At 35.0% G+C, this 20,184-nt stretch overlaps 1 protein-coding gene across 2 annotated transcripts in view; it reads left to right on the forward strand.

Moving 5' to 3' along the window:
• LOC114339787 (sorting nexin-13) overlaps positions 1 to 20,184 on the forward strand; it is a 236,149-nt gene that overhangs the window by 77,476 nt on the left and 138,489 nt on the right. For both annotated transcript variants that reach the window (XM_028290473.2, XM_028290474.2), the window contains exon 5: positions 11,822 to 11,974. In XM_028290473.2, the coding sequence (XP_028146274.2) occupies positions 11,822 to 11,974 (153 nt within the window). The remainder of the gene's footprint in view (positions 1 to 11,821; positions 11,975 to 20,184) is intronic.

Here is a 20,184-nt window from a genome sequence, read left to right on the forward strand (position 1 = left end):
TCAACCAATAGTTCGACGCTGTATTATCGACACAGTCTTGGCTGACCTCATTGGGATGTCGCCTGTGCAGAGGTTTGCCCATCCAGGTGCGCAGTTTTTCGTCCTTAGTAAGGTGGTTTATGCGCATTTCTGGTTCCCTCAGTTTGATCGGTGTTGTGTCATCTACTGCGCAAATAGCGCGGTGTAGAGTAGATGTCTCAGCCTGCATCTGAAAATAAGTTCTTAAATTAGCAATCTGTTTGTCTAATTGCTCACCTATATCCATAAGTCCTCTTCCTCCTAAATACCGGGGTAATGTCGTTCGTTCTACTGCACTTTTAGGGTGGTGTTTTTGTGCCTTTGTGAGGTGTGTTCGTAATTTTCGCTGAAGATGTTCTATATCCGTCTTTGTCCACTTAACAATACCAAATGAATAGCTAAGCGCGGAACAAGCGTAGGTGTTTAGTGCCTTAAACAAATTTTTACTGTTAAGCTGTGAACGAAGCAGCTGTTTTACCCTTCGTATAAACTCAGTAGTTATCTCAGTTTTCATTTGCTTATGGTCAATTTTCCGCGCCTGCTTTACCCCAAGATATTTGTACATATCGTTTTCGCCCATGGCCTCGATGTTCTGACCATTTTGCATATCGAATCCACCGGGCTGTACCTTTCCTCTGACTATATTCAAAACACGGCACTTGTCTAGTCCGAAGTGCATGCTAATATCATTAGAGAATGTTTCTACAGTTTTTAGCATCTGTTCTAGGTGTTCTCGAGTGGAAGCCATTAATTTCAAATCATCCATATACAACAGATGATTGAGCTTCGCTACCACAGTATTATTGTTTCTAATGCTAAAACCTGATGCAGTGGAGTTTAATAGCTGGGAAAGGGGGTTCAAAGCTAAGCAGAACCACAATGGACTCAACGAGTCTCCTTGAAACAGGCCCCGGTTGATTGCGATATTTTCGGTTTCGATATTGTTTTCACCGGGTATTTGGAGGTGAATTTTAGTCTTTCAATCTCTCATTATATGCCTTAAAAAGGTCACTATGTTATCGATTTTGTATATTCTTAACATATCTATAATCCATTCATGCGGTACTGAATCAAAGGCCTTCTTATAGTCAATAAAAGCAGTAAAAAGGTTCTTTTTTTGTGAATGCCTGGTTAGAAATGACTGAGTCGATGATAAGTTGTTCTTTGCAACCCATGGAACCCTTAGCGCATCCTTTCTGTTGAGGCTCTATGATATTGTTTAGAGCACAGTGTTGGTAGATACGCCGGGTTACACAGGATGTGACCAATTTATACAAAGTTGGAAGACAAGTAATTGGGCGGTACTTGGATGGATCTTGGGTGTTATTTTGATCCTTTGGTATTAAATAAGTAGTTCCCTGAGTTAGAAATGATGGTATTTCCTGCGGATTAGAAATAACATGATTAATTAATGTTGATAAACAATCATGAATACACCAAAACTTTTTAAGCCAGAAGTTCTGAACTCCGTCTGGTCCAGGGGATTTCCAGTTATGAAGCTCTTTGATGACATTTGAGACCTCTTCAGTCGTGAATGGTTCGTAGTTAGCAGTAACGTAGTGGTGACAGTTGTGCGTCGTATCTTCTATCCATCCAGCATTGTTGTTAAAATCAGCTGGTGTGGAAAGTTGATATCCCCAAAACTCATGAATTTCTTCTTGGCTTGGGTAAGACTTGTCGGCACTTTCTACGGTGGAATTGAGTTTTCGGTAGAACGCCTTCTCGGAATTTTCAAAAAGAGCATTGTCGCATTTTCGGTTGTTACTAACTTTGTACCTCCTTAGTCGCCCTGAATAGACGGAGAGTTTTTGCTTTAATGTATCCAGACACTGTTGGGCTGTGTTATTGTCTGGATCGTATCTCGAGTGTCTTGCAGTGTTCCGCATTATTATTATTATACTGCACCAAAACAATAAATATTGCCACTGTAAGTAAGTGTAAAAATCCACGTGTTCAATTCTTTGATTGTCTAATATCAGTTGACTTGCTCGTTGTTGGGTTTTGCTTACTAGCATCCATTGTTCTTTGTATCTTACCCATCAGGCAACTCAGTTCTTCCATGCTACTCGCGGGAATCATAGTGTCATCAGTATACCTTATGTTATTAATTATTTCTCTATTTATCTTTATGCCATCTGTGCTTTCCTGTATCGCTGTCTTAAATACTTCTTCCGAGTATATGTTAGAGACAATAGGAGACAAGATACGGCCCTGTCGTACCCCTTTCTTTATTTCAATTTTATTAATTTTTCTGTTTGTTATAAACCCTGTATGTATGTTAAAATTAAGGATTCATCATAACAACACGCGCATTATAAGCTTGAACTAAGAACTGGAAGATGTCACGTGCCAGCATTATCATCGGGGTTCAAATAACCACGAGAGACGGAGGAAAAAATTCAAATAAACAAGAGTTTGATTAACGATCATGATTTATTACATCAAACATTTGTACAAGTATACACGTTTGAATTGTTTGAATTTGGCCCTACGGACCGGAGGTATTGTTGTTATGGACAATAACAATAAAGAAGAATCCACCAAATTTACCATGGAACAGGAAAACAAAAATTCACTTCCTTTTCGGGATGTGCTAACTATAAAAGAAGGCACAGGATACGCAATCAAAATCTACAGAAAACCAATCCACACCAACAGATTTTAAATTACTACTCCAACCACATAGCCCCATCAGGGAACACAAAATTTTACGAAAACCTCCAAAAAAATAAAGGAAGGATGAAAATTTGGGAATAGATAGTTGAAATTGTCTATTATTATATAAGAAATAGTTTACAGTTCTACATCCCCTCCATTTTACAAAAATTGGGAAATACGGGGTGGAAAATATTTTCTCAGGAATGAAAAAATATACGTTCAAAATAGGCCCGGAATTGGATAATATGACTAATTCTAAGCAAATTTTGTTCTATAGAGTTTTTTCACTAAGTCAATACTTGTCGAGTTATTTGCGAGTGAATATGTTCATTTTTAACAAAAAAAAAACATGTTTTTGGACTGTTTTTCGCAGATAACTCAAAAAGTAAGTATTTTAGCGAAAAAAATATTCTTATCAAAAATATAGCTAATAAAAAATTTAAAAAAATGGTGTACGAGTGAGGTCTGCAGACCCAGTAGAAGCAGAGTTGTAGCTAAGGAAAAGTAGGTTCTTCTTCGTCAAATTTCAAATCGAATATTTCAATGTGAAATAATCAAAAAACAGAGCATTTTTCAGGGAAAATTCATTACAACGTTTTTAAACTGTTTAAAAAAAGGTTTATTTTTGTTTTAAAAAAAAACTTCTAACAATAAAAATAAGTGTGTTTCGCTCAAAATATTGTTGGTCTCTTTTATTTTTTGGTGCAAAAATCGCGAAAATTACCCCCTAAGTAGCTTCTCAAATAAAATTAATCGTTACCGCTTCACAAGTTACTTTACTTATCTATTGTTTATATTATCTATAAGTTTCATGGGTTCAAAGTGCGAACTTTAAAAAAAATTGGGTTTAAAAACATTTTTTTTAAATTGAAAAAAAATGGAATTAACAAAAATTATTAGTAATTCCAAAAATCTTAAGGAGTAATAAAATGTACGTTTTGCTTTTCTGAATATTTTTGCTGTTTTGTTTTCTTGTCAGACAAAAATTGGTTATGCTATGGCTGTTCAAAATTTGCCTAAACTCGTGATTAGTTTCTCGTTCAAGCCATTTTAACTACAGCTTTTTCAAAAATAAGCACTTTGAACCGATGAAACTTACAGCTCATATAAATAATACATAAGTAAAGTAACTTGTGAAGTGGTAATGATAAAATTTATTTGTGATGCTAATTAGGAAGTGATTTTCGCGATTTTTTTACCAGAAAATAAAAGGGACCAACAATATTTTGAGCGCCACTCACTTACTTTTAATGTAACAAGTTTTTTTAAAGAAACAAAAATAAACCTTTTTTTAAACACTTTAAAAAAGTTGAAATGAATTTTCCCCGAAAAGTGCCTTCGTTTTTGGGTTATTTCCCAGTGAAATATTCGATTTGGAATTTGATGAAGAAGAACCTACTTTTCATTAGCTACAACTCTGCTTCTACTGGGTCTACATACCTCAAGCATACACCATTTTTTTAGTTTTTTATAAGCTATATTTTTACTAAGAATATTTTTTTCGCTGAAATACTTACTTTTTGAGTTATCTCCGAAAAACCGTCCAAAAACATGATCTTTGAAGATATTCTTTATTGAATTATCTGAATTGTTCTTTAGCGGCGAATCGATTGAGGGTAAAATTTGATTGATCCGCGCGCATGCGCACACCGACAGTATGGTATTAGTTGTTATACGGGCTCTGATTGGGTGTTGAAATTTTGAAATGATCTGTCAATAATTGTTCCATATGGAGGTTATCGGTAAACAAAAATATTGTATAATATTAGTTTTTATTGATGTGTGGACAGAAATAAAATCAAATTTATAATTATAGTGACTTTTTAAATAGTTTTGAAAAGCCGCAGGTACGTAATTCTAAATGTTTCAGTTGGAAATACCTAATAGTTTCAATACCTATCTATTTGGAAAATGTAAACAAAATAATGTAGTTACCTATTAGTAGGCGATGCTTTAATTTACATAATCTGATTACGAACAAACTTTCTACAAATCTTCATCTCATATATCGTTTTCTTACTCTATATTTTGTTGTATTTTATTTCGACAAAAATCAAACTAATAATTTTATTAAATTCATATAAATTTATGGTGTAAACGTTTAGTTTGTGTATATTCCCACATGACGTATACGAGAGTTTGGTGCAGTTTGAAATGGCGTCAACTTTCGTACGACGCGGTAGACGTGAAGTGGGTTCAAGCCCCAAGCAAGTTATTATTTTTTTATTTTTTTTTATAGATTTTATGATTGTAAGTATATTATTATATAATTTTTGAAGATATTCTTCTTTTTGAAAGTGGTAGATAAGAAAGTTAGTTTGATTTTTAAATAAAATAAGTACAAATAACCTTTTAAGTATATTTACTTCGTTTAAATTACCTATTATACAATAGAAGAATATCTTCTTACGTGCGTACAAAGTACACACACATTCTTTTTTTCTGTTAAAAATGAACATATTCACTTGCAAATAATTCGAAAAGTATTGACTTAAGGAAAAAACTCTATAGAACAAAAGTTACTTACAATTGTCATTTTATCCAATTCCAAACTTATTCCGGACTTATTTTTAATGTATATTTTTTACCTTCGATTTTTTACCTTTTTACCGAACTTTTTCTTATACAGTATGTCCCTCTAAGTTGTATCCATATGGAAAACTTTTTTATTATTAATTTTACAAAAAAAGTTATTCTTCTTAAAAAGCTCTGCATGGTCCAAAACCTAAGATTCAACCATCAAACATCAAATTTTTTGAATGCTATACGGGTATGTCAAAAAGTTTGAATTTCACTCAAGAGTAAAGTAGCTTTATTTTTCACGATATTGAAAATTGCTATTATGAAAAGTTGTTTGGAATTAAAAACTATATTCTAGTATGCACTTACATCTTTCTAATTGAATTTTTTTTTTTTGAAAAATTATGGATAACTAGCTTTATTTTCAGTTATTTCAGTTCAAATAACTCTTTTATTATTAATTTTACGAAAAAAAGTGATTCTTAATAAAAATTCTGCATGGTCTAAAACCTAAAATACAACCATCTTATGTCATTTTATCAATTTTATACGAGGTATGTCAAAAAATATAATTTTCGCTCAAGAGTAAAATACGTTTATTTTTCACAATATCGAAAATTGTTATTATAAAAAGTTATTTAGAATTAAAAACTATGTTTCAGTATGTAATTACATCCTTCTAATTGAAATATTCTGAACTATAAAGGTACTTTACTTTGATCTAAATTTATCTTTTTTGACATACCTCGTATAAAATTGATAAAAATTGATATAAGATGGTTGTATTTTAGGTTTTAGACCATCCAGAACTTTTTATTAAGAATCACTTTTTTTCGTAAAATTAATAATAAAAGAGTTTTCAGAATTGAAATAACTGAAAATAATGTTAATTACCCATAATTTTTCAAAAATTTTTTTTTTCAATTAGAAGGATGTAATTGCATATTATAATACAGAATTTAATTCCAAACAACTTTTCATAATAGCAATTTTCAATATTGTGAAAAATAAAGCTACTTTAAAAATGAATAACCATTTTCAATTTCGTTGCAACACGAAACTACAGCCGTATCATTATACCAGTTCAATCAGAGAATGCAGCAATTACCTCTACCGGTTTCGAAACTTATTAGTCTCTCATCAGGAGGCACATATGCTGCTCTCTCTGACCCAACTAGGACAAACCCGGGCGTGCAGTCACGGTTTGCAACGGACGAAATGGCAGGGATGCCCTAGCGGCAACTGCTATCAAAAAGCTAAGTTTTCAATCTAATAGCACATAAAACAACATCCAAAAATGTCATTCTACATCCTACCAGACTGAAAACAATGGGAACCTTCTCTGGTAACACCTCCGAGGCTTCTACAATTTGCAAGCCATAACGGATGCTGAGACTAAGGAAGATAAGGGAATTTTACAATTTATAATTCAGGCCCCATCTGCTCAGCGCGGTAAAGTTCCAACGAGGGTGGTTCCCTTCGTACTCCAATGGGAGTAAACATAAATCAAAAATGAATAACTATTTTCAATTTCGTTGCAACACGAAACTACAGCCGCATCATTATACCAGTTCAATCAGAGAGTGCAGCAAGCACCTCTACCGGTTTCGAAACTTATTAGTCTCTCATCAGGAGGCACATAGTAGTTTCGTGTTGCAACGAAATTGAAAATGGTTATTCATTTTTGATTTATGTTTACTCCCATTGGAGTACGAAGGGAACCACTCTCGTTGGAACTTTACCGCGCTGAGAAGATGGGACGTGAATTATAAATTGTAAAATTCCCTCATCTTCCTTAGTCTCAGCATCCGTTATGGCTTGCAAATTGTAGAAGCCTCGGAGGTGTTACCAGAGAAGGTTCCCATTGTTTTCAGTCTGGTAGGATGTAGAATGAGATTTTTGGATGTTGTTTTATGTGCTATTAGATTGAAAACTTAGCTTTTTAAAGCTACTTTACTCTTGAGTGAAATTCAAACTTTTTGTCATACCTCGTATAATATTCAAAAAATTTGATATTTGATGGTTAAATCTTTGTTTTCAGACCATGCAGAGCTTTTTATGAAGAATAACTTTTTTTCGTAAAATTAATAATAAAAAAGTTTTCCATATGGATACAACTTACAGGGACATACTGTATAATAATAGACAATTTCAACTACCTATTCCCAAATTTTCATCCTTCCTTTATTTTTTTGTGGTCAGATTGTTCTTTGATCGGGCTAACAGCGTAAACGTAAAGAAAGAAGCAGCCGTTCCAATGAAAATGCATCTCAGGGAGAATAAAACCTGCTAACAAAGGTTTTGACTACAAATTACTACCCGTTGTCATTTATAAACAAGGATATTTATTTTTTGTATAAACATGAATAATTCCAGTGGCTGCAGTGCTGATGACGTATTGGCTAAAAAAATCATTTTTTATACTAATTGTGGTGGGTTTTTTATGTACGGTGCAGTTGTCCAAAACAGTAAAATTTCAATTGCTTCATGAGATCGTTTTCACAAAAAAACGACAACAGATCACATTTTTAACATATCGTCTAATTTAAAGCACATCTACCTACATTATGTAGTGCTGCTACCCATCAAAGAAACAAGACACGAATAAAAAAACAGATATTTATTGTACAATAATATAGTTACAAAAATGATCTAACATATCTGCCAAAAACCTGAACCTTTTCATTTAACCCAACCAGCATCGCAGCACAAAGCTGTTATTTAGCGACACCTAAAAACTTTTTTTATGTGATTTTCTTGCAAAGGTTTAAAAAGGAACATCCCTTTGAAAACTCCAACGGTAACCAGGAAGAAACAAGAATAGTTTGTAAAGCCACCTTATCGTCCTAGAAGAACGTTCACAATCTTAAAATTGAAATCAACAAATATCACCCACTGATGTTGGTCATAGTTGATGTTTTTTAGCACCGGCGATATTGTATCATATTCTTCCTTCATTTTTGTAGACTTGCCCTCGTTTCACACACTAAGAATTTTGAACGTGCGATGGTTGAAATACACGATCCGACTACAGTTTTTCTGCCCAGTATCGGGCTACGTCTACACCCTTTGTATTTGCGAGCCATAAATCATCGACGGTGCACTGTAATGGACAAAGTCTGCACACTCTCACGTGCTCCACGTTCTGTATTTCCCCACATTCACAAAGTGCGTTGTTATCTGTATTGATTCCCCATTTAATGAGGTTCTGTATTACAGGAGCAATACCGGTGCGTATGCGGTTGAGTGTCCGCCAGGTTCTCCAGTCCACGTTCATTCCATTAGGTCGTTCTGGATGTAGGGGGAACAGTTCGGATGGTTCGACGCTGACATTTCTCATAAACCTTTTCCTTGATTTAAGTTGGCTGGTTCCTGGCGGTTCCTCAAACCCGTGTAATTGGTGCCTTTCATCAAAAGTTTGCCTGAACTTCTTCACATATTGTGAGGCGTATCTACGGTCGTCTGTTGATGCGAATCCAGCTGCCCGGTACAGTAGGGGTAGAGGGGTAGGTTTCATACAACCGGTAGTTATTCTCCATGTTTCATTTAACGTCGTGGTGACTTGTTGGACGTGTCTAGATCTACCCCTGTTGGGAAACATAAGGCCTCAGATGTTGACTTTAAGACCTGGGGATTTGCAGCCCACTTGCTCCCTACAAGTTTCCGGAGAAGGTTGTTTCTCGTAGAAACCTTTTGTCTTGTATTCTGACAGTGGAATTTATATGTTAGTGAGCGGTCTAGTATCACTCCCAAGATATTTGGGCCTATAAGTATATTCCAAGCGTTGTCGCTCCCAAGATACATTCAGTTTTATATGCGCCAAATGGTTGTTGAGATGGAATGCACATACTTAGGTTTCAGTAGGGTTTGGCTTTAATGAGTTTTGTTTGTAGTAAGTTGACATCATGTTTAAAGCATCTTCCATTGTCGATTCTACTTGTGTTTTTCCTTTTACGGCGATACCGAGGTCGTCAGCGTAAACAAAACTCTCAGTCTGGGGGTGCATTGGTTGGTCGTTGGTGTAGATGTTAAATAGGGACGGCGCCAGAACGCTTCCTTGAAGTAGACCATTTTTTTGGGTTCTCCATCTGTTCTTCTTTCCATTTAGCACAACGTAGAAGCGTCTATTACATAACAGTGATCTAATGATATTTACCAGGTCATAGTGCATAGTGTTATAGATCTTAGTTAGCAAGATTCTGTGGTTTATTGTATCGTATTATTGTATTGTATTGTATTGTATGTTAAATAGATCGAGCACCCATTGTCTCGCTTTTTGTCCGAAGTGTTTTATCTGCTCTGTTAGGATTTCATCTACCCCAGGTGATTTTCCATTTTTAAGGTCCATACCATTTTTGAGCTCTTCGATGGTAAACGGGTTTAGCAAGAGAGTGGCTTCCTGTTCTTGAATCCTTATAATCTTTGGGGCTTTGCAACAAATGTTTGCTTTGCCATTCAGTAACAGTTGGTGGCCTATCTAAGCTTGCTTACATTTTTTTATTATTTTAGTAGAAGGCACAATTAGTATACATCTATATTTGTTTCCATTATGTAGAAGGAGATATTTTAAGCTTCGTTTGGAACTATTGATAAACAAACGCCAGTGATCTGGTGTATCCTCTGCTATACCCATTTTTTCTAACAGTCATTGAGAAACCATTCTATGAGAAACCATATCATCTTGCTGAGAAAAAAACGACAAAAGATATTTTTCCCTGTTACGGTAGTATGTAATTTTGGTGCCTGGATGAAGAAGATTATTTGCCTTTAGTCTAGCTGGAGGCAAGCAACTAGGAAGATTCCTTTGGAAAATTCAAATCTCTAATAAGATCCTTTAGAACATCCTGAGTAAAGCGTTCAGAACGTATTGAATCCTCTTTAAAATCACGGTCGCTTCTCTCAAATGTATTAGTCTGTAGTTCGTTAGATAACGTTTCGATATTATCCTTTTGCCAACGTAGGCAAGCTGATAAAATGGAATGGGTATCTGCTCAAGCTGATGTGGAATAGGTCTTATTGTTAAATCCAGGTTAGGATATGTCTACTTATGTCGATTGTTACGATTAATGCCCTTTACATTTACAAGATAGATCTAGCAATCGTCAAAATGATTTTTTGGTTCCCTCATACCATTGGCACGCCAAACTTTAAATATTTTCGATGTCCTTTTGTCCACTGCGGCAAGTTTACAACACAAGTTTTGCACACTATATGTGAATCCCAGGATTTATCTTGGTCTCGTAAATGAGCACTAAAATAGACTTGATATGCCCTTTATACAAAATCCCAAACTGATTTTCTACTTTCCTTTAAAATTTACCCACCTCATATGTAGCAAAAAACGTCCGGATGATTCACATAACAGCGCCTGCTTGTAGAATTCATGGTTTTCACTTGTCTAAAACAATCTCCTGCAACGAAAGTCAAGTTCAAACTAAATTTTACAATGGAATGAAGTCAACTTTATAGGATTATGCAGCTCCTAAGATGTTAACTTAATATGATTAATGAGTATGTTACATGTATGTAGTTAGTTAGTAGTCAGCACAGTTAAATTAATCAAAATCAGTTACTTCAGTCACGAAGGTCATTAGCAGGGTAACGAGGATGCAATTAATAGGTTTACAAAGTATGAAGTTAGGTACATTTTATCTTACTTGCTAAGTTACACTTATTAAGGAATTGGAAAAGAGGTTTACAGTCGGTTTGCATGTTAAGAATGTCTTTGAATATCCAGATATCGATTGCTTGTAAGCGTCAAATTCATCACATTCTGTTAGCACATGTTTTATTGAAAATGGTATATTACACCTTCTGCATTTTGGTACTTCGGTGTGGGTAATGAGATGCTCGTTTGTAAGTTTACAGTGTCCTAACCGAAGACGAGATAGGATGACTTGGTACTATCTGTTAATTGAATATGGATTCCATAGACCAGTATTTTCTTTAATTTCTCTTAATTTGCTTGTAGATGTTTTCCATTTTTCATTCCATAAATTGATGGTCATCGATTTTAATAGTTGTCTTATATCTGAGGCTGGAATTGATTGTTCTGCCAATGAAGGTAATTGCGCAGCTGTGTAAGCCCAACGATCAGCGTTTTCATTTCCCTCGATTTCGGAATGAGAGGGAACCCATAGAAAAACTATTTTTGATTCTGTATGATGCAGACTGCAATATTTCTTTGATTAATATGGCTATAGGTTTTTTCGTGAAGGTTTGTTGTATGTGTCTCAGTGAGTTGAGTGAGTCAAATATTCTTAAAGAGTGTTTGGTTTGTGCTTTGGAAATGTGCATCGAAAAATTAAAATTAATAATTATCGAGACTCAACTGTACCTAATAAAATTAGTTTCTACTCTGAAAACGTAAAAAAAATTAATTGCGCAATAAAATTTTCTCCGAAACTGGATTAAGGAGGAGAAAAAGTCCAACAACTACATATAGGGTCATCTAAACTGTCAAGAAAAAAATTATATGAAAGATGGGTGAAAAAAATATTTTAGGCGGGTAAACAAATGCTACATCAACAATGAATTAACTAACCAATACAAATAGTCGCTCTATATAAATTAGTAAACATTATTATTAGTAATCTTTACAAAGTTCGTTTATTTATTATTTTAGATCAAGAGAAAATTATGGGGCATTCTAAGTTTGCTGTAAATGATGACAAAAAGAATTTCTCGTTAGAAGACCATTTTTTTTATTTAGAACGCCAAATGGAAAAGGATACAGTTTCCAGGGACTCGTTGTGCAGGAATTTAGATATTGAGAAAGGTAAGTATTTATTGGCGTGATTAAGTGAAATTTTATAGAATTCGATAACAATATCCATCCAAAATAATTAAATCTATGCATATGTTTATATTATAATATTCTTTTAAATTATAATATATTATTGGGAATAATCCACAATAGTTATAAAATTATTCTTTATTTGACTTTTCAAGTTGTTTTGACAGTAAGTTTTTAAATTAAAGAATTATTCTAACTTTAATTAATTGGAAATGAAACAATTATTACAGATTTTAAAGTATAAAACTAATACCATAAGTTTTGTCCAGTGCTTTAGGTAGTTTTGGGTGCATTTATAAGATTATGAATGATATGCGTGATTAGGCCGTATTAATACCACATACACCGGCGCCCATATAAAAATTTTCAGGGGGGCCATACGTGAAAATGTTGAACATTATACAGGGTGTCCCGAAAAGATTGGTCATAAATTATACCACAGATTCTGGGGTCAAAAATAGATTGATTGAACCTCACTTACCTATATACAATAGTGCACACAAAAAAAGTTACAGCCCTTTGAAGTTACAAAATGAAAATCGAATTTTTTTCATATATCGAAAACTCGTTAAAGATTTTTTATTGAAAATGGACATGTGGCATTCTTATGGCAGCAACATCTTAAAAAAAAATTAAAGTGAAATTTGTGCACCCCATAAAAATTTTATGGTGTTTTGTTCCCTTAAACCCCCCCAAACTTTTGTGTACGTTCCAATTAATTCATTATTGTGGTAGAATTAGTTAGAAACAACGTTTTTAAAAGTTTTTGCTTCCTAGTACTTTTTCGATAAGCCAGTGTTTATCGACATATTTTGAATATTTGTCGAATCTACCACATATCTGTATATGGTTAAGTATGCTTATAGAGACCTGTTAATAATCTGAAAATTTATTTATAATTTACATTTTTAGGTATATTTTAAAAAAGAAGCCACATCTCGATAAAATATGACTTATCAAAAAAACACTAAGAGGCAAAAAAGTTTTAAAAACACTGTGTTCAACTAATGGTACCACGATAATAGTTTAATTGGAACGTACACAAATATTTGGGGGGTTTAAAGGAACAAAACCCCCATAAAATTTTTATGTAAATATAATAAAAAAGGAGCCGCATCTCGATAAAAACTGGCTTATCGAAAAAATACTAAAAGGCAGAAAAGTTTTAAAAACGTTGTGTCTAACTAATGCTATCACAAAAATGAATTAATTTGAACGTACACAAAAGTTTGGGGGGGTTTAAGGGAACAAAACCTCCATAAAATTTTTATGGGGCGGACAAACTTCACGATAATTTTGTTTTAAGATGATCCTGCCATAAGAATGATACATGTCTATTTTCAATAAAAAATCTCTAATAGTTTTCGATATATTGAAAAAAATCGATTTTTATTTTGTAACTTCAAAGAGCTGTAACTTTTTTTATGAGCACATTTGTACTAAGGTAAGTTAGGTTTAATCGAACTATTTTTAACCCCAGAATGTGTGGTATAACTTATGACCAATCTTTTCGGGACACCTTGTATATACATAGTTGTATACTTTGGATAACTATATATAGTTTAAAGCACCCAAAAAGCTAGGGGGCCACGCACCCCCCTGCCCATGGGTAGTGGCGCTCATGTCCACATAGTCTGACCATGTATTTATTGGTAGTACACTTCGCGTCATATAAAACTGGTACACTTTTTTTTCCCAATGTAAACCTGTGTTCAGACTGACAATTATTGTTCGTGAATCACGTCGTTGTTGCCATCACAGATAACGGAATTGCACTAAATCTAAATACAAAAAAATAACGTTTAAAATGTATATTTCGAATTGTAATACATATATTTAAATTCCACACTTGTTCACTGTAAAAGTTATTCATTTTGTATTAATTTCAAATTAAATTTTTAATTTTTCCAGTGTATTTTATTTATTCTACACAACTTATATAATGCAGTTTTGTCCTACAATTTACGAGAAACCAATCACACCTCTCGAAAAATATTTTCATAAATTATAATAAAACACGAATCAATGTATGGATACTTAATTGAGATGACGGAAAATTACAATAATTGTTTTAGTTTTTAGTATATTAAAAAATGCGGTCTGTCGCACAGCCCCGTTTTTACCTAGTTTGATATAAGATTTTCGTTGAACTGGCAACGTTGCCCTAGAAATTAGAATGACACTTGTGACAAGATCAACTTACACAACTTGAAAAACACGATTTTCGGTTATAAGAGTTGTACCAGTTTTTTTGACGCGAAGTGTACTTATTTCTCCAATGTATTGGACGTAAGAAAGAGGTGCTAATTGGCTCCGTGAGTCTCCCCTCTACTTACAGTCACGTGACACGCTGTCAGATTTTGTCAGGACGTTTTAACATTGAGTCTTATGGGATTATTTTGTTAAACTTGAATATTTTATTTTGTAGTGATAATAACCGAACACAATTGTTAGGATTCATTAGTTATTAATTTATACTGTAATTTATAGTGCAACAAAAATATTTTCTTTTTCGTTAATAAAGATTTATTGACATAAACTGCGATAGTGAGGTTATGTATACAAAATCAAACTGATAATCAATATTGGAAATAGAAGAATTTATATCAGATTAAGTGCGTTGTGCGCTGTGCGGGTTGTTTTGCTTCGGAGAATGAGTAACCGGTCATGTCCTTTATTTGGTCCGACCATCGTAATGGAGATCTTCCTCTGGATCTTCTGCCCTGTACGTTGCCTTCAACTATCATTCGTTCCATGCCTTCTCTTCTTCTAGTTATATGTCCAAAATATCTCAGTATATTTTGGTTGATAGTTGTGCTGAGTCTAGTTTTTATGTTAAGTTCGGCTAATATTGAATTATTTGTGCGATGTGCGGTCCATGGTATGCGTAACATTCTCCGGTAGACCCACATTTCAAATGCCATTATACGTTTTGAATCTGCTTTTTTGATGGTCCAAGTCTCTGAAGCGTAGGTGGCGATAGGAAATATTAACGCTCGGACAAGGCGTAATTTTGTGTTTTTTGTAATGTCAGTATTCTTCCATATTTTTTGAGTTTGGCTGTTGCCGATCTGGCCATTATGATGCGCCTACGAATCTCGTCTTCGCATCCTCCACTGTTAGTAATAACGGAGCCTAAGTAATTAAATTGTCTGACCACTTCGTAACCTGCCAAGTCTCTTATCTCCGGTTGGTTGTTTCTGATTCTATCGATGATCATTACTTTGGTTTTCTGTATATTTATTTTCAAACCATATTCCGTACTCACCGTTCCTAGCCTATTCATAATTTCTTCCAGTTCTTCTGGTGAAGACGCCAATATAACAGTGTCATCAGCATAACGTAGGTTTTTTATTTTTCTTCCTCCTATCGTTGCTCCACCTTGCCATTCCTCAAAAACTTGACGCATAATGTGTTCACTATATATATTGAATAGAATGGGGGATATTATACATCCCTGCCGTACTCCAGATTTTAATTTGAAGTTTTTCGAAACCACATTATTAACTCTTACATTAGCGGTGTTATTTACATAAAGTGCTTGTAATAGATAGATTAGATGTTCTGGCGTACCCATTTCTCTAAGTATATGCCACATTTTGTCCCATTTAACGTTATCGAAGGCTTTGGAGTAGTCAACAAAGCACAAATATGTTTCTATGTTAAACTCTCGAGATTTTTCGATAATTTGACGAATATTAAGAATGTGTTCTCTTGTTCCCCTACCTGGGACGAATCCGCATTGTTCTTGGGGAATTTGCGGTAAGAGAATGGATTTTAATCTTTCATTGTTTATTGTTAGAAGTACTTTGCTCGCGTGAGATATCAACGCTACTGTACGGTAATTACTGCAATCTGTCGGAGAACCTTTTTTGTATATGGGAATAAACGTGAGTTTACCCCAGTCATTTGGCCACTTTCCGGTATTCCAGATCTCATTGCAAATTTTAAGCATTACTTCCGTCCCTAATTCTCCCATTTCTTTGAGTATTTCGGCTGTTATTCCATCCTCTCCTTGTGCTTTTCTACATTTTAGCTTTTTTATTGCCGACTCTACTTCTGATTTCAATATTTGAGGTTCTTTTTCATAACTTCTTTTTTCTGTATTATGGTCTGGGTCGTTGTTAGAGAATAGTATTTCACAATATTGTTTCCACACCTCTGCGATGCCGTCTGGGTTTGTTATGGTATTTCCACTATTATCTTTGATGATCTGTGTCTGTGGTTTGAATTCTCTCGCTAGATATTTGACTTTTGAGAAAAGTTCTCTAGATTCTTGACGGTCAGCATGTTCCTCTAGTCGTTCACATATGCTTTTTATATAATTATTTTTGTTCCTTCTGCACAAGTGTTTTATAGTTGTATTTATGGTGCTTATCTCTATTTCTTTTTGTATTGAATTTGACGTGCCGTTTCTAAGTTTTCGTCTTTCTTCAACGAGGTTGAGAGTTTCTTCAGTCATCCAATGTTTTTTCCTATCTATTTTTTCTTTGGGGTTTGTATTGTTGATGGCTTCGGTGATCAACGTCTTTGTATATTCCCACGTTTTGTCAGGGTCTCCGGTAGTCGCTGGTAGGTCAGCTTTTGCTAGTGCCTCTCTAAACTTTTCCGGCTGTTTTGGAACCAATTCTTGTCTTTTGTTTACAATTGTTTTACTTTGCAACTTAATGCGAAATTCTGCTTGTAGCATTTTATGGTCCGAACCACAGTCTGCAGCTGGTTTTGTCTTCACATTGGTTACAGAGCTCCTCCATCGTTTAGTGATAAGAATATAATCTATTTGGTTCTTGTATCGTCCTCCAGGCGAAGACCATGTTGATAATCTTCGCGGATGATGTTTAAACATTGTGTTTACTATACTGAGATCCATATCGATGGCAAATTGAAGGAGCCGTTCACCTCTGTCATTTCGCTCGCCTAAGCCATGCTCACCTATCGTTCCTTTCAAATGATCGTCTACTTTCTTTCTTCCTATTTTTGCGTTCCAATCTCCTATTATCATCATTGGTTCTTTCTTAGGTATATTAGAGATGGTTTCATGTATCAGATGGTATGTTTCTTCTACTATATCTTCTGTCGCTTCGGATGTTGGCATATATACCTGTATAATGTGCATTTTGACTGGTTTAGCGTTTAGGGTTATTTTTATTATACGATCGTTTATTGGAAGGTATTCATGTACATATTTTGCCCAACGTTTTTGAATTAATATTGCTACGCCTTTTTGTCCTGATTTGTTAGCTCCTGACATGAAAACTTTATAGTGAGTGGCTTCCCAATGTCCTTGGCCTTCTCAGTGTGTCTCAGATATCCCGCAGATATCTATCTTTTCCTTGATCAGTTCATTTTTTAATATATACAATTTACCTGGCTCTAGCAGCCCCCTAACATTCCATGTTGCAATGCGGTGTTTTTTACGTAATGCTAAGTTTGATCCTCCAGTATCCCATTTCGCAGATATTGCCTGGTCGTCCACAATCATCTGCCCGGTCGCCCATTTCACACCATTCGACCCGGAATCGATACGGCGCCGGTTGCTAGCCGGATTGCAAAGCACAGAATTTCCTTGCCTAGTCGTCATTTCATAACGCTCTCTGGGAAGATAATCAGGTGGTTTCCCGTTGCCTTCATGATCGCAGTATCACAGCCGGTTGAACTAAGATGTAGTTGCCGCCTGTGAGTATTTTACACCAGACCTGTATGAATCACACAGCCCCAGTGCAATAATGACGTAGCTGCTGCCCTATGTCATGCCCTCAGTTGATCCGCGGGTACTTATTCGGTTTAACCTTATTCGTACCCGACCTGCATATCTACAGAAACGTTCCCTATCAGCCATTGGGACGCGCCGTGTCGGGGTTTAGGACATCCCCCCTCCCAGTCCGTCTTCCGTGAAGTACTGAAGAGCCCCTACTCAGTTCAGAGCTCCTCCCCCACGCAAGCTAGGACCGGGACTAAGTATAAATGTCCAAAAGACCAAATATATGTGTTGTACTAGGTCAAGCAACCAGACACCTATAAAAATAATAATTCACAATTTAGAATTGGAAGGTGTAAACACTTTCATGTACGTAGGCTCGCTGTTGACTAAAGATATCAACATTCATTTTGTATCTCAGTAAATATTGTGAAAACTGACATGGTAAAAGGTCATCACAAAAAAATTTCTAACACGATATCAGGGTGCGGTGTCAGTTCGAGGAAGTCCAATTACTCATTTTCGTAAGATATACGAAAAAAATTAAGGTAAAATTGGAGGATATATAGGACTGCACTCTTTATTAATTTTCGTCAACCATGTTTCTAAAATCTAAGGAGATATAAAGGTTGTTAAACACTAGAATATTTTGTTGTCCGCCGAAAAAAATAAGATTTACTAAATGAAACTAAGAGCAGAGTTATGATAAAAGGATATATTTCTGATAGATTTCACATGGATATAGGTTCATATGGATAGTCTTTTACAAGGTAATCAATTGTCTACTCTATTTTAACTTAATAATAGTTTCTCGTTTTTTACCGCTAACGTAGCTTTGGGATTATAGCAGGGTAGTCTGCTATATCTAGGACCTACGGTATACAAGGAAGGTAACAGGGCCAGTGCTACGCTTCAACCGCCTCTTATTACCCCTGGTTTTTTATTCAAGCTGAGTCGACCTGGGGCCTATAGACATTTTTTAAAATGCCTAGCTGTTTTCGCCGGTGCGGCGCTGGGATTCGAACCTCGGTCTACCTGCATGGAAGTCAGACATCTTACCGCCTGAGCTACTCCGGCCCTATTTTTAACTTAATTTTATAAAATATCTGAGAGAGAGTAAGATTCGTACTAGAGTCTCAATGTAACGCCAAAAACATCTATATCAGCATATCCGAATGATCTTGTACTTATAAGAAAACCGGGTGAATTAAGTGAGATTTTTAGTAAACTTGAGAAGCCAGGAAATATGCTGGAGAGAGAATTTCTCTCTACCTGATATATGCAAAACTAAAAAGACAAACCTCGTAGTTAGGTTTCTCTATGGTCTAATCATTGTTAAATAAGGATATTGCATCACTATTAGGGTGAACTTCTATACGGTTTTGGTAGGTCTCGATATATTTCATAACTTAATATATAATAGTACTTATTATTATTCCTGAAGCCAGTCGGGTTTCAGAAATAATAACCAAATTATTAATTACTTGGATTCAACTAATATCTGATTGACGTATCTATATACAATTGTTCCAACAGATCTTTGCACGTGCTGAAACTATTCACGCATTACTTTTTATACTAGATCTCTTTTTTGTTCATAGAAACTAATATCGCAAAATTAATCCGCTTGTTTATAGAAACCACAATAAGTAAAACAAGGATAAGCGATACGGCATGTCTTTGATACATTATTTACTAAGAATTTGGAAGTTTATCATTTTTAGTGACCGGTCCAGATGGTATCCTTGCTGAAATGCTTAAGGAAGGTAACCAAGCTATTATAGAGGAGCTAAAACTCCTATTTAACCTATGTCTACACAAGGCGGAAATACCTCACGACTGGAATGAGAGTATTACAATACTGCTATTCAAAAAAGGAGACAAAAGAGACTTAAAGAACTACAGACCTATCTCACTACTCTCACAAATGTACAAACTCTTTATTAGAATTATAACCAATAGACTAACAAATAAAATGGACAGTTATCAGCCAGTTGAACAAGCAGGTTTCAGAAAAGGGTTTAGTACCATAGATCATCTCCTCACTATGAAAATATTGATAGAGAAGGCAAACGAATACAATCTAGACTTATGTTTAGCTTTTTTATGAAAAAGCGTTCGATAGTGTCAAGATATGGGCGATAGAAAAAGCTCTAAATAACAGCAGAATAGACTCCAGGTACAGGCAACTCTTGCATATAACATCTATAAAACAGCAACTATGACAGTCAAATATGAAAATAAAACAAACAAAACTAATCCCATAGAAATACGTAGAGGCGTAAGACAAGGAGATATAATATCCCCAAAACTCTTCACCTTGGCTCTGGAAGACGGCTTTAAAGAACTGGAATGGGAAGACATGGGTATCAACATAAACGGGAAGAATCTCAATCACCTCAGATATTGCGATGTCCTTATTACAACAAACCAAGAAGAACTAGCCACAATGCTGACTCAACTAGGAAACGCATCGGAGAAGATAGGATTAAAA

The sequence above is a fragment of the Diabrotica virgifera genome, chromosome 4, assembly GCF_917563875.1.
Source record: "Diabrotica virgifera virgifera chromosome 4, PGI_DIABVI_V3a".
In the NCBI taxonomy this organism is placed as follows: Eukaryota; Metazoa; Arthropoda; class Insecta; order Coleoptera; family Chrysomelidae; genus Diabrotica; species Diabrotica virgifera.